This window comes from Giraffa tippelskirchi, chromosome 13 (genome assembly GCF_054371585.1).
Source record: "Giraffa tippelskirchi isolate mGirTip1 chromosome 13, T2T-mGirTip1v1.2.pri, whole genome shotgun sequence".
Lineage (NCBI taxonomy): Eukaryota > Metazoa > Chordata > Mammalia > Artiodactyla > Giraffidae > Giraffa > Giraffa tippelskirchi.
Genome location: NC_137287.1, coordinates 1,538,977 through 1,551,518, shown reverse-complemented (window position 1 = coordinate 1,551,518; position 12,542 = coordinate 1,538,977). Strand labels below are relative to the sequence as shown.

The 12,542-nt window shown below is 65.8% G+C and overlaps 1 protein-coding gene across 3 annotated transcripts in view; it reads right to left on the bottom strand.

Annotated features, from left to right (window-relative positions):
* The window catches only part of LFNG (LFNG O-fucosylpeptide 3-beta-N-acetylglucosaminyltransferase), an 82,956-nt gene continuing 70,414 nt past the window's right edge, over window positions 1–12,542 (bottom strand). Inside the window, exons 1-8 of one of the 3 annotated variants that reach the window (XM_081552591.1) lie at window positions 7,656–8,167; window positions 3,374–3,422; window positions 2,817–2,916; window positions 2,556–2,709; window positions 2,357–2,442; window positions 1,846–2,011; window positions 1,297–1,382; window positions 1–1,145 (exon numbers count right to left, since the gene is read on the bottom strand). In XM_081552591.1, coding sequence (XP_081408717.1) covers window positions 1,079–1,145; window positions 1,297–1,382; window positions 1,846–2,011; window positions 2,357–2,442; window positions 2,556–2,709; window positions 2,817–2,916; window positions 3,374–3,422; window positions 7,656–8,090 — 1,143 coding nt within the window. In that variant the 5' untranslated portion in view covers window positions 8,091–8,167 and the 3' untranslated portion in view covers window positions 1–1,078. Of the gene's footprint in view, window positions 1,146–1,296; window positions 1,383–1,845; window positions 2,012–2,356; window positions 2,443–2,555; window positions 2,710–2,816; window positions 2,917–3,373; window positions 3,423–7,655; window positions 8,168–12,542 lie in introns of those variants that run through there. The other 2 variants (XM_081552592.1, XM_081552593.1) reach the window with 2 other exon arrangements.

Genomic DNA, 12,542 nt, shown 5'->3' with positions numbered 1-12,542 from the left:
TTGCCACAAAGAGCATCTTTATTCACAGCAAAGGACGTCACCATAGCAACACACATCAATTCCCTGAGAACTTTTCCCTTATCGTTCACTTTCCTAGCTATGTCTTGCAAAAAGAAAAACAGAAGGCAAAACACACTTCACTGCTCAGGTGCGCCGAGCTGGGCTGGGAGGGGATGGGTTCTGTGAAGGAGGTGGGCAGGGAGAGGCCAGATATCATGACACATAAATACAGAGTGTTAGACATTTCCATCAGGTTTAACAACAAAGATTATCCCAAGTTTGGCTTCTGCTTTTTCTGATCCACAGAAAAGATAACACCTTCCCCAAGCCCCTGAAAACACAGACAAAAACACCCTACATTTTTACCCACCCCCTTTCAAGAAACAGTCACAGTAAAAAACACTGTCACAATATTTACAGACACACCCACTATGGGCGACTTTCTCTCTACTTTGGAGAGGAGTTAAAATGCTCAGCTGACTCCCTGTCACAAAGGGAAGCTGGCTGAGAGAGCAGGGGAGACCCCTGCCCGGGATGCTTCACCCAGCGCAAGGTCGCTGGGGCCGCTGTCACTCGGAGCCATGGTACCCAGGCCGGAGCTCAGCGCGAGGGGGCTCAGGCCCCTCCCCCAAACCCAGCTTCCTCGCGCTGAACACAGGGAGCTGTCCTGGGGGCTCGGAGCGGGGAGCCGGGGTCCCGGGGTGGGGGGCGGGTGCCTGCAGAGATGGGCCTGCGCTCAGCAGGATGGAGCCGCGCCCCCACGTCCCTGCCGAGCAGCCCCTGGGCCCCACGCTGCCCAGAGACCCCGCGAGGGTAACGAACCTGCCCTCAGAGTGACCTCCGACACACAAATCCTTCCGAGGCGGAACACGGACGGACAGACAGACAGACAGGAGGGACTTTGCCTGCCCCTTGGCAGAGCAGAGCTGCCCAGCAGTCTGCTACAGAGATGGGCACACAGCACACACAGGCACAGCCCCGGGGCGGCCTCAAGGGCCAAGGCTGGGGCGGCACGACAGGGGTCCTCAGGCCCTTTGGATACCACGGGTGCCCGGGGACGGGATTTCAGCCACGGCCGCTAGAAGATGGCATTGTGGGGACACCAGGGCGTGTCTGGGTACAGGTGGCAGTGGATGGAGCGGAACCTGTGGGGATAGAGCGGGGGGCGCGTCCGTGCGGGCTGGGGCCCCTCCTCCACCCGAGCAGACTCCGGGGGGGCTCCAGTTCTGCCGCCGAGCTGCTCGGACTCCAAGGGACCTGGGTGAGCCCGCCCCCTCTAGGCCTCCCTTTCCTCACCTCGACGGGTCAGCCTCCACCGAGAAGGGCCCCTTAATGTGGACGGCGTTCCGCTTGTTTTCAAACATGCCGTAGCTCAGGGTCACCTGCAGGGAGACAGAAAGAGCGATGTGGGGGGTCGGTGCCAAGGCCACCCTACCTGGCTCTGCCCAAGGCGGGCACGTCTGCGGCTCTGCACGAGGGGACAGCCTGGCCTTCTGCCCACCTTGGGGCCGAGAAGCAAGGTCCACGTTGCACCCCCTGGAGGAAAGCCCAAGGGGGCTTCAGCTGGCACGGCAGGCTCGCCAGCCACGGCGAGGGAACGTTTACAGATACAGGGAAGACCCGAAAGGCTCAGAGTAGGTGTCCCGGAAGACAGGCAGGTCGGACGGACCTCGGGACTGCTGCTGGGGTGATCCGGGTGCCTGGGTGGCAACCAACTGCTGGGCCTTTGGTGACCTATTCAGAGCCGTGGCCCCCCCGCGGCGCCCTCCCCCTCCCCACTTCTTCCCTCCTGTCTGCCCCTTCCCTCCTCTCCGGGACATCCGGCCGCATCCCTTGCACGCGCACCTGCTCATGGAGCTCGGCAGCGGGCACCTGCTGCAGGTTCTCCAGGTGGGAGTGGAAGAGCCCGCAGCGCAGGAGTGGCACGCCCAGCAGCGCCTCCACAATGTAGCCGATGGTGCAGTCGTCAGGCAGCCGGATCCGCTCGGCTGTGCTCATGAAGTGGCCTCCGCTGCGGGAGGGAAGGGCCGAGGGCCACAGTGAGCCGAGGGCGCAGCGGGCAGGGCCCCAGCAGGGGGTGGATGCGCCTGGTGGGCGTCCCTGACGGGGCTCCCCGCCTCCCTGAGCCCCAGGACAGCCCCCTACTCCGTACAAGCCTGAGGACTCCCTGCCCATGGAGGGGGTGTTACCAGATGCAGGAAGGGGTCCTGACCCCCCTGGTGGCTGGCGGGCGGTGGTGGGGACGACTCACCCTGCCGGTGGACATGAGCTTTGGGGACACTGGAGCTGGGAAGACGAGCCGTGGGGGGACCCTGAGAGACCGGAGGCAGCCTCACCTGTGCCCCGGGGCACTCACCTGGCCCAGGGGCTCATCTTCAGGGCCAGCCCTCGGCTGATGCAGAAGCCCGCCCCGCCGGTGGCAAACCAGAAGTGGACAGGACGCTGTGGGGACGGGGGGACGTGGTGAGACTCCCAGACCCCTGCTGCCAGGCTGTGGGGCACCCCCAGCCTCCTCCCCGCGCGGCGGTGCAGGCTTGTGGGGGGGGGACACTCACCACCTTGTTTTCGCTGACCCTCTCCGTGGCCTGGATGGGCCTGTCCAGGCTGGGCTTGCCCAGGTAGACGTCCTGCGTGTGCGGGTACGTGGCCAGCAGCCGCAGCAGGGCGCGCACGTTCACGTAGTTATCGTCATCCACGTGGCAGAACCACCTGGCAGGGAGGCAGGGCCGTCAGGGGGGCATCGTGCGGGTGGGACTGCCAGGGCCGGAGCCCCACGAGGGGATGCTCCCTGGGCCCCGCCAGAGGCCAGCACTCACTTCCTCCCCGACTCGATGAAGCGGTCATACTCCACGGCCATCTTGCAGGACAGCGCCTGGCGGCTGTGGGCAGCCGAGCAGTTAGTGTTGACCACGTGGCCTGCAGACAAGGGCAGGGGCTGTGAGTGGGTCCAAGGCGGCTCAGAGAGGGAGGCCTGGCCTGGGGTCACACAGCAGGCCCGGGGCAAGCAGAGCAAAGAAGAGGTTGAGGGGGAGGTGGCAGTCTGTCCCGGGGCGCCCTGGGTTCAAGCAGTGCCTGCAGATCCCACCCCCCCAGCCCCACTTCGTCGGGCGCCCCGCCCCACACCGCCCCTGCCCATTCAGGCGGCTTTTTCCCAGCACCAGCCACCTGTTGCCGCCACATCAGCTCAAAGGGCCCAGGAGCTGAAAGGGCCTCATTTGCATGAGAATTGGGGGAGGGATGAGTGGTGGGGCGGGGCGCTGAGCAAACCCGTTGAGTAAACTGCCCTCCCAGGCCCTCGGCCTCGGTGACCTCTCCCGAGGGGAGCGTTTCCCCCGGGCAGGGCCCCTCTTGCCTCCCCGCGTCCAGGGCTCACCCGTGCGCCTGGCCAGGGCCTCATCTTCCCCGTCCGTGAAAATGAACGTCTGCAGGGAGAAACGCGGCCGTGAACGGGCAGCTCTGGGGGCCACCCCGGCCCCGGCGGGGCCCAAGGCTGGGACCCCTCGTGGCCACGTCCCACCTTTGAGCTTCAATTTCCCCCCGTGCAGAGTGGGGCTCCAGGGTCTACCCTGAGCACAAGTGGGCTGGAGGCTCGGGAAGGACCCCCACCCCCGACTACCGCGACAGCTGCGCCCAAGGTCACCAGGCGGCACGAGCCAGGTGCGGAGCCCCGCCCACCCACCAGGTAACCGCTCACAGCCCTCCCCGTGCACCTGGCAGGGCACACACCCTTATTGACACAGCACCGGGCCTGTGGGAGGGGCAGGGCACAGGCAGAGGAGGTCGGCTTCGGGAAGCCAAATCTCAATCAGTCGGGGACAAAGGCCTCCGCTGGGCGGCTGCCAAGCACTGGCGGACAAAGGGCCCGCAGGGAGGGTGAATCACCAGGCATTGTCCGCCAGCTTTGTCCGGGCCGCGCTGCGAGGGGAACTCAGGGGAACTCGGCCGCGTTAAGCGGGAGTGGCCGCACAGCCCATTACCATACAGCTGGCCTGGTTAACTGGGCCGGGCTGGGCACAAGGTCCGGTGGGCAGGGGTGTGGCCACAGCCCCGCGGTCCCCCAGGCTGGGCCCTCGGGACAGTCCCCTCACACCGCTGGCCATGTGGCCAGCCCGCAGAGCTGGTCACCTTCCCTGAGCCAAAGCAGCCTCCAGGGTTCTCCGGAGACACCGACAAGTCAGTGGGGCTGGGCCAGGAAACCGCATGGGCCCCGCACAGGGGTCGGCGTCCCCCGCGTGCCCACGCGGCCCAGCACCCCCGGCCATGGCTCAGGCTCGCAGATAGGCCTCGCCCGAGGCTGCGTCGAAGCTCCAGTTATGCCAGCCTGGCTCCTCCACCCCTGCCAGGATTGCTCTACGGAAGCGGGGGTGCCCGACGGGGAGGGGCCAGGAGCTGCCGGCGCCCGCCTGGGCCCGTCGGCACACGGGAAGGAATGTTCCCTGTTCCTTCCTCTGCCGCCCGCCGAGCGCGTGCCGCCCAGCGCACCCAGGCGTGCCGAGTGCAGAGCCCGGCCCAGCGGAGGGTGCTGTGAGCGCGGGCAGCAGGAGACAGCCCCCACCACCACTGTGGCCGCTGGGCCCTGGTTTCCTCCTGGGGACAAACGGGCGCATGGGAGGGGCCCACATGTGCAGGCCTGATGCAGTGTGTGCTGGGGGCTGGGGGGCCCACTCGGGGTGCCCACTCTCGCCTGGTGGCCCCGGCTCCCGGTCCAGCCGGAGCCCAGACTCGGGCATATGCTCAGGTGAGGCTGCCAGCTGGGTGGGCCCCCTCCTACCCGCTGCACGCACGCACCCCTCCTCCCGAGCAGACACCCCAGGGCGCCCGCACGCACGGACTCGCATCCAGCACACCCCCCCACCCCCGCCTGCTCTCCGGCATCTCGGCCCAGGAATGCCGTGGGAGGCCGAGGCCGGCCCGTGCAGACGCGCCGTTGCCGCCACTGGATTAAAAGGAAAATGCTTTCTTAATGAGATCAAGCGAGGTCTGTTCTCCCGCGCTTCAGTGGTGCCCTAAAAACCCAGCCCAAGGCTACGGAGATTAAAGTCACCTTTGTTCAGAGAGGAGTGCTTGGAGGCGTGGGGCTGTGGGGGTGTGAGGGTGCCGGGCCTCCTGTCTCGCCACATCAGAGCAGCCAGGAGAGAAGGGGACGGGCGTCACCCGCGGCTCCGGCTCCGAGCCTCAGTTTCCGCCCTCCGTGCAATGGGCGTAACCAGAGCTCACGGCGCCCAGAGCAGAGCGCCCGGCTCCCTCTCTTCTTCCAGCTTCCTCACGGCCGGGGAGGAGGGCACCACCCCTCCCCGAGTATACAGGTGGGGAAACGGAGCCCCAGACAGTGGCGGGCCCCGGCCTGCGGTCACGCCCCGGGACAGAAGTGGTGCTGGTCCATGCCAGCCGTGCCCCACGGACCCCTCCCCACTTCCCTGACAATGGCAAGCTGGGGGAGGAAGAGCTGGGCGGCGGGGCTGGCGGAGGGCGGGCGGGGGGACACCCACAGGAAGCGGCATTGTTCCTGGAGCTGCGATTCAAAGAAACACAGGATGCCAAGCTCTCCCCCCAACAATTGTGGCCGCTGCGGTGGCAGCCGCCACAGCCTGGCCCACTCCTGGGAGGGACGGGGGAGGAAAGTGCGGGCCAAGGGCCCAGCCCCTCACCCTGGACCTCAAGGGCTGTCATAACGTGGCCCCTGCTGATCACCCCCGCCCGAGCCACTCCAATGGCTGGAAGTCTCTTGCACGCCCCCCAGGTTGTGTTCAAGATGCCCAGTTGCCCTTTCAGGGCATTTCCTACTCTCCATCAAGCTCAAATGGCACCTCCTCCAGGAAGTCCCTCCCTCCCCAACCTGGGTCAGATGCCCCCCTTTCAGCTCACACAGCCTCTTTGGGTTTCCCCCACTGCAGCCCTGACTTCCTGGAGTCTCCCCCGTCAAACCAGGTCTGAACCACCCTGCACAGGGTTGGGAGGGGAGGTCTCTCTGCTGAAACAGTTTCAAGGACCCCTCACCCATAGGACACCATGAGAGGGGTTCATGCTTGACAGGACACAAGAACTGACTGTTGGAGTCAGATTCGCCTTCTCCTGGGTGTGGTCAGCTAGTGAGAAAGGAACCTGAGGGAACCTTCAATGGGGAAGGTGACCTCTCCCTACCTCTCCAGGTTTCGGCCGTCCTCTTTCACAACACCCGACTAGAGGCCAGCGCTTTCCTTATTTCAGAGATGCGCAGACTGAGGGCCAGAGAGGCCCTTGGTCGTGCCCAGGGTCAACTAGCTCAGCCGGGACTGGTCCCCGAGATCCCCTGACCATATCCCCTCTGCTGGAGGAAGTCCAAGATGAGAGGTGCTCAGAGCTGGTGGCAGCCCAGAGGGGGCTGAGCACTGCCAAAGGTCACACAGCAGGCAGGCAGAGTCCTGGGGGTGGTGCCTGGCTCAGGGACGGCGCCTCGCAAGTGCTGTCACTCAGGGATGGGGGGGCCCGCAAGCCCTCATCGCCAGGCAACCTGAGTGGCCAGCACGCCGGCGGCGGTTCCCATGGAGCACATAGCTGCACACAAGAGGCCGGACGCCTTTCTCCACTGGAGAAAGGGGCTTTGTTACCTTGCCCGAGCGGCCGGCGTGAGAGCCGCCCGGCGCTGGGAATCCTAACGGCCCAGCAGCCAAACAAAACCCGCAGCCCCCGCCACCCCCTCCTGCCGGCCTGCTGAGCCCCTGGGAAAGGGACGCCGTGTTCCCAGGAGGCTGTCGTGGGGCTCCCAGGGCCCCTTCCCCACGCCTGGACCAGGAGGACCCTGCTCCCCTGGCCCTCATCATGACCTCGTCGGGGACCTGCCCTGAAACAGGACTCAGCCAGGGCAGAAGGCCCCCAGGCCTCGAGGGTTTCAACAGGGAGGAAGACAGCTGGGGTCTTCTCTGAGCCCCCAGCCTGGTCAAGGGTCCTTCACCCTCATCCCAAATACCCAGGCAGTCCCTTGAATCTTCCAGTTCAAGGAATTCCCCCACCCCCTCCCCAGCAGCGCTCACACTCTGCCCCCATCCCACCCCAACCCAACCTTCCAGCTGCAGCCTGGAGGGAGATTTTTCAAAGTGGGGTGTGTCTTTATTATGTGTGTGGAGGAAGTCAGTGCTCAACTCAGATGTGCTAAGCACTAGGTTCCAGACTCCAGAGACTTCTGCACTGTGGAGAGAGGGCCCCAGAACACACCCTGAGACCCAGTGCGCTCTCGTCCTTCTTCAGAGATGCATCCCCCGGGGCCCCCACCAACGCCCACCCCCAACTTCAACAGCGACTTGTCCCCGTCCCATTGCAAAGGCTGGGATGAGGGACAGATCTGGCCCTGTGCCCAGGGCTCCTAACCCTTCACTCCACTTCTCAGGAAAGTCTTCCTCCCGGGGAAGGGTATGAGCTCAGGGAGGACGCCCCACGCTGAATCCGCCTTGGGAAGGCTTGGGGACAATAATTCCCAGTTGATGAGTTCCAGTGTTTGAGGGCAAGAAGCATCACCAGGCGCCAACACCAAGCACTGGGCTGGAAGGGGGTGAACCGGCATCGCTACCCCCGATATTCCCGGTGCCGATACAGGCAGCCTGGGTCCACTGGATGCTGCCACCAGCTGGACAAGAGGGCACCTCCTCCCCTGCCCACTTGCCCAGCCTGAGGGGGCTCACCATCTCCTCGTGGCGCGAGATCCACGTCTCCAAAAGCAAGTCGAGACGCGCGCGATGAAACTTTTTGGTGGTCTTCACCGCGATGAAAACGTCGCGCGGCGCCAGCGGCTCGACCGGGAGCCGCGGACGGCCATCGGCAGGGCGGGGGGCGCCCTCGGGCGGTGGGCCCGCGTCTCTACGAGAGCGGGTGAGCAGGCTGAAGTACTCGGACAGACTGTGCACCTCGCGGACCGGCGCCAAGGGCGCCACCGCCGCCGCCGCCTCCAGCCTGGGCGCCGTGGCCGCCCCCGAGGAGCCCGCCAGGCTGCGCAGCGCGCGCCGACCGCGCTCAGCGGGCACCGGGGGCGGCGGCGGGTCGGCCGTGAGCACTAGCAGGCAGGCAAGCAGCGCGCCCGCCAGCGCCAGCAGCAGGCGGCGGCCGCAGCGCTTGAGCATGGTAGGGTGGCGGCAGCGCGGAGCGCCCGGCCCCTCTCAGCCGCGCCGAGGCTCCGGGGTCCCGCCGCACGTCCAGCGGCGCCCCGCCCGCGCCCCGCGCCCTTAAACCTCCCCGGCCTGGCTCCGCCCCGGGGGCGTGTCCTAGCGTGAGGCCCCGCCTTAGGCGCGAGCTCACTGGCTCCCGGGGCCCCGGGGGCGGGGCCTCGCTCGTCGCCCCCGACGCCCGGCAGCGCCCACGTGGGGCCGCGGCGGGGGTCTGGGAACCGAGGAGCCGGCGCCCTGCGTGCCCGCCCCCGGTCCGCACGTGCACGCCCCGCCCCGTCCAGCCTGGATCGACCCCCGCGGGCAGCCGGGGGGCGCGGGGACTTGGGCCCGCCCCGCCCCGCCCCGGTGGCCCTGAAGGGGAAAAACCCAGGCCGGCCACCGCGGGGCTGGAGCTCCAAGTCTGGCCTGCGGAGGGGCGCGCCCTCAGCGCTCCGACGGCGATTCCGGGACAGGGACTCTGGGGCTCAGTCGTCCCGCAGGGGACGTTCGTCCTTCCCCGCTGGGCACTTCCCCTCCGCGAGCCGGCTTCCTCCGCTAGGGCTGAGGCGGGCCGGGTCACAGGATTGGTGGACCTGAGCGCTCCGTCCGGAGCAGCCCTTATTATTAATACCGAGGAAGAGCTTAGCCAGCTGAGCCACAGGTAGGGACACGAGGTTCCAGCGGGAAAACACCTTACCAGATTCCATCCCTAGACCCGAGCGAATTCCCTGCTGTCGGCCCAACGTCGAGGGGGCGGAGAGGGTGGGTGCCGCGAAATCCGAGGCCGAGGCCGCCCCTCCTCGCGCGGCATGAAAGGCCGCCTTCTGTCCCATTTGGTCCCTCTGCGCTCAGGCCAGATATGGGTGGCCCGACTGTGCCCCCGCCCCGCCTCCCTGGCACACGGCGGGCCCCCAACCCCGGCCCTTCCCACGGGCTGGGCCGGCCCACCGCACGAGCAGGGGCGGCAGGAATGCGCGCCGGCAGCCCGCGTTGAGGGTGAGGGGCGAGGAAGTGGCCAAGGGCTCCCCGTGGCGAAATCAGAGTCTGAGCCCCCAGCCCGCAGCATCTTCCGGAAGCGCGGCCAGGGGCGGCTCTCCGCTTGGCTGCGTCTCCTCTCCCTGCCTCCCCAGTCCCTCGCATCCCCTCCTAAGGAGGCCCTAGGGGAGCACCTCGGCTACACTGGTCCCCCTTAGCGCTGCCTCAGCCCCCGGCCCATTTTCTTCACAGCGCTTACATCTGCTCCAGGGTGGCCCCTCTCCCTGCTTCGTGGCCCCTCTCCCTTCCCCTGAATGTCAGCTGCAGAGATAAAGGCCTGGAATGCGCTAAGTGGTCTATAAGGATGTACTGTGTAGGCAGTTCCCTGGTGGTCCAGTGGCTAGGACACCCGGCTCCCAACGCAGGGGCCACAGGTTCCCTCCCTGGTCAGGGAACTAGATCTCACATGCTGCAACTAAGACCCAGTGCAACTAAAAAAAAAAAAGATTTATTGTGTAGATGTCTGGCCCGGTTCCACGATTCTCACCTGGCCCATTTGTTCTTTGGGCCCTGGGGCCCTATCCCCTGCCCCTCTGTGACGGGGTGCGGTGGGGGCTGGGAGTTCCCAGGCCTCTTCCTGTATCCACCCCCAAGGTAATTAGCAGGCGCCACCCCAAGCAGGCAGATGCCTGAGCAGATGGTGCTGGCTGTGCCCAAGTGACAAGACTCCCATGGAGTCACCTCCTGCCATAAACTCCTCCCCATAGACGGGAGCCAGCCTGGGAGCCTCTCCTTGCTGCAGAGGTGGGAGTAGGCAGGCGTCAGCCGAGCCCCAGCACAGCTCCAGTCCTGTCTGAAGGGTCTCTGTGCCTGCCTTCCCTCGCCCCACCACCACCGCTATCCCAGGTCTGGGCTAGGTTGAGAGGGAGCCTGCCCCACGGCCTTTCTCTCCCCCCTGGGCCTCTGAGCCACCTCCAGTCTACCTGCTGTACAGATTCTCCACTCGGAAATTACACGCTCTAATCATGCGCGCAGATCCAAAGCTTTGATGATTCCCCACGGCCTCTGGGGGCTTCCCGGGTGGTGCTAGTGGTAAGGAAGTCACCTGCCAATGCAGGAGACAAAAGAGATGCAGCTTCCATCCCAGGGTCGGGAAGATCCCCTGGAGGAGGAAGTGACCACCCGCTCCAGTATTCTTGCCTGGGAAATCTCATGGACAGAGGAGCCTGGCGGGCTACAGCCCACGGGGTCACAGAGAGTCGGGACACAGCTGAAGCAACTTAGCACACAGGCACGCATGGGCTCTTTTCAGTTCAAGTCCTGGCTCAGCGTCCGCCTCCCTCCCAACTAGGTCCCAGCTCCATTTCGTGCCTCTGCCTGCAATGCCTCCCAGTTCTCTAACAGCCCCAGACCATCAAACTCTGAAGTCTCTGCACAAGCAGTGCGGGGCCCCTGAGGTCCTTCAGCGCCGTCCGTATTAAGCGGTACCACTAGGTGCCGAGGGTTCTGCAAGGGGGGAGGGAGGGACAGCAGCGCACAGCCATGCCACCCATACTCCCGCCTGACCCGGTGAGCCAGGTGAGCCAGCTCCTCCGTGGCCCTGCCCCAGGAGTGGGACCCTCTGCTCTGCACCCCGAGGGTCTCTGCTTTCTCCCACTTGCACTCCTGGCCTCGTGCTCCATACTCCTGGCTGCTGTGGTTTCGGCCCACCAGGCAGTGGGAGTAATGTGCCCATTTTACAGAAAGCAAGTGGAGGCTCAAGAAGCCCTGCTGCGTTGTGCTCCGGGAGCAAGGAGGAGGAGCAACTGGACAGGGGGGTCAGTGGCCCAGCCTGGCAGGGCTGTGGTGTGGAGGTCGGCAGGGGCTTCTCCGCACCTCTCTGCAGCTGGGCTTGGTGGGAGTGGGGGACCTGGGTGGGACTGCCTGTCTGGGAACACCAGGACAAAGCCCTGCAGCATTCTTGTGGGGGCCGTGGGCTTTGGCAAGAGTGATTCAATCTCTTTGCTGTCAGGAGAATGGAATTTCGTGGTGACTCCTTGAGGTCTGAAAACTGGAGGGGGTGGCCGCCCTAGCCGCCCCTGCCCCCTTCCCCAGGCTGGCTCCAGCCAGAGGCTTTCCCCTCCCCTGCCCTCACCCTAGGACCCAAAGGCTCCCTCCAGGGACCCACTGGGCCGAACAGCTCTGAGGGCGCGTGGGAGGGGTGATAGGAGGAGGTGCTGGGCCCAGGACAGGAAATGGGGAGCCAAGGAGGGGGTGGGGAGGGCTGACCTGGTTGCCAGGAAGCCCCTGGGTGCCTTAGGGCCCTTGGGAAGGGGGAGGGGGAGCGGCTGTCCCAGGACCCTCCCCAGGCTCAGGCACGTGGACACAGCCCAGGGGCTGGGGCTTCAGAGCCAGACTAACCGCTTTCCAACCCCAGAGGGGCCACTTCTCAGCTTTTTGCCCTTGGACCTGGGACATTCCTCCTCTGAGCCTCGGTTTCCCCACCCGTAACACAAGGATAAGGATGACGTTATCATCTGTCGTATCAGATGCTGATGGGCAGTGAGTCAGAACTCAGGCGGCCTGGCCCTCTCATCCAGGGACTTGGGCCGGGTGCCTCCTGGGTGGCTGACCCCTGCTCAGCACGGCCCCTCCTCCAGCCGGCGCAGGGCTCCTGAGCAGCCGGGCGGCCCAGTGGCTTGAGACCTGTCCGTGAGGCTGGGTGGAGAGGTGGCCGAGGACAGGGGAGCCGCATGAGCAGCCTTACTCTGCCTCTCCGTCAGGCTCGGAGGAGATGCTGTCTACCCGTCCGAGGGCCCCCTTTCCCTGCTGGGGCTCAGCCTGGGGCCCCCTGCAAATGGAGTCAGTCCCAGAGGGCTCTAGAAGCCCCTTCCCCATGGGCCCTGAAGCTTTGGGCTGGCCTCCCTGAGTGTCTCTTTCCTGGGAAGATCCCGGAGACATAATGGGTGAGCCATTAACTGGGAGGAAGTCATCCGTGGCAGTCCTGCTCCACGTCCGGGAACAGCCCAGAGAGGGTCGGGAGGCACCGACCACCGCTGTGCTCCGGGGGGGGCTCACATGCAAGGGCCGGTCCTCAAGGGGGACCTTGAGGAGAAGCAGCAGCGTGAGCGCCAGGGTGCCTGCGGGCTTCCTGAGAGCGGCGAGTGGCATGGCCACGGTGGCCCCAGGAGGCCCCCGCCCAGAAGCTTCTGGACAGAGTCCGCCCTGGCAGGAGGCTCTGTGGCAGGAGGGAGGGGCTGCAGCTGGCAGCTGCTTCCCGCTCCCTCTGTTGGGGTGGCGCGTCCCCCGTGAGAAGGACAGACAGCCCACAGCTGCGGACGAGCTCCCAGCCTGGTCCTGCCTGCCCGGGACCCCTCACCCCCAGCCCCGCTCTGTGTGGTCCCGGGCCGGTTCCCCCCTCTCTGTGGGTCTCGGGTTTTACTCGACGCTCTTTCGGGGATGTAGCTGGTGCCT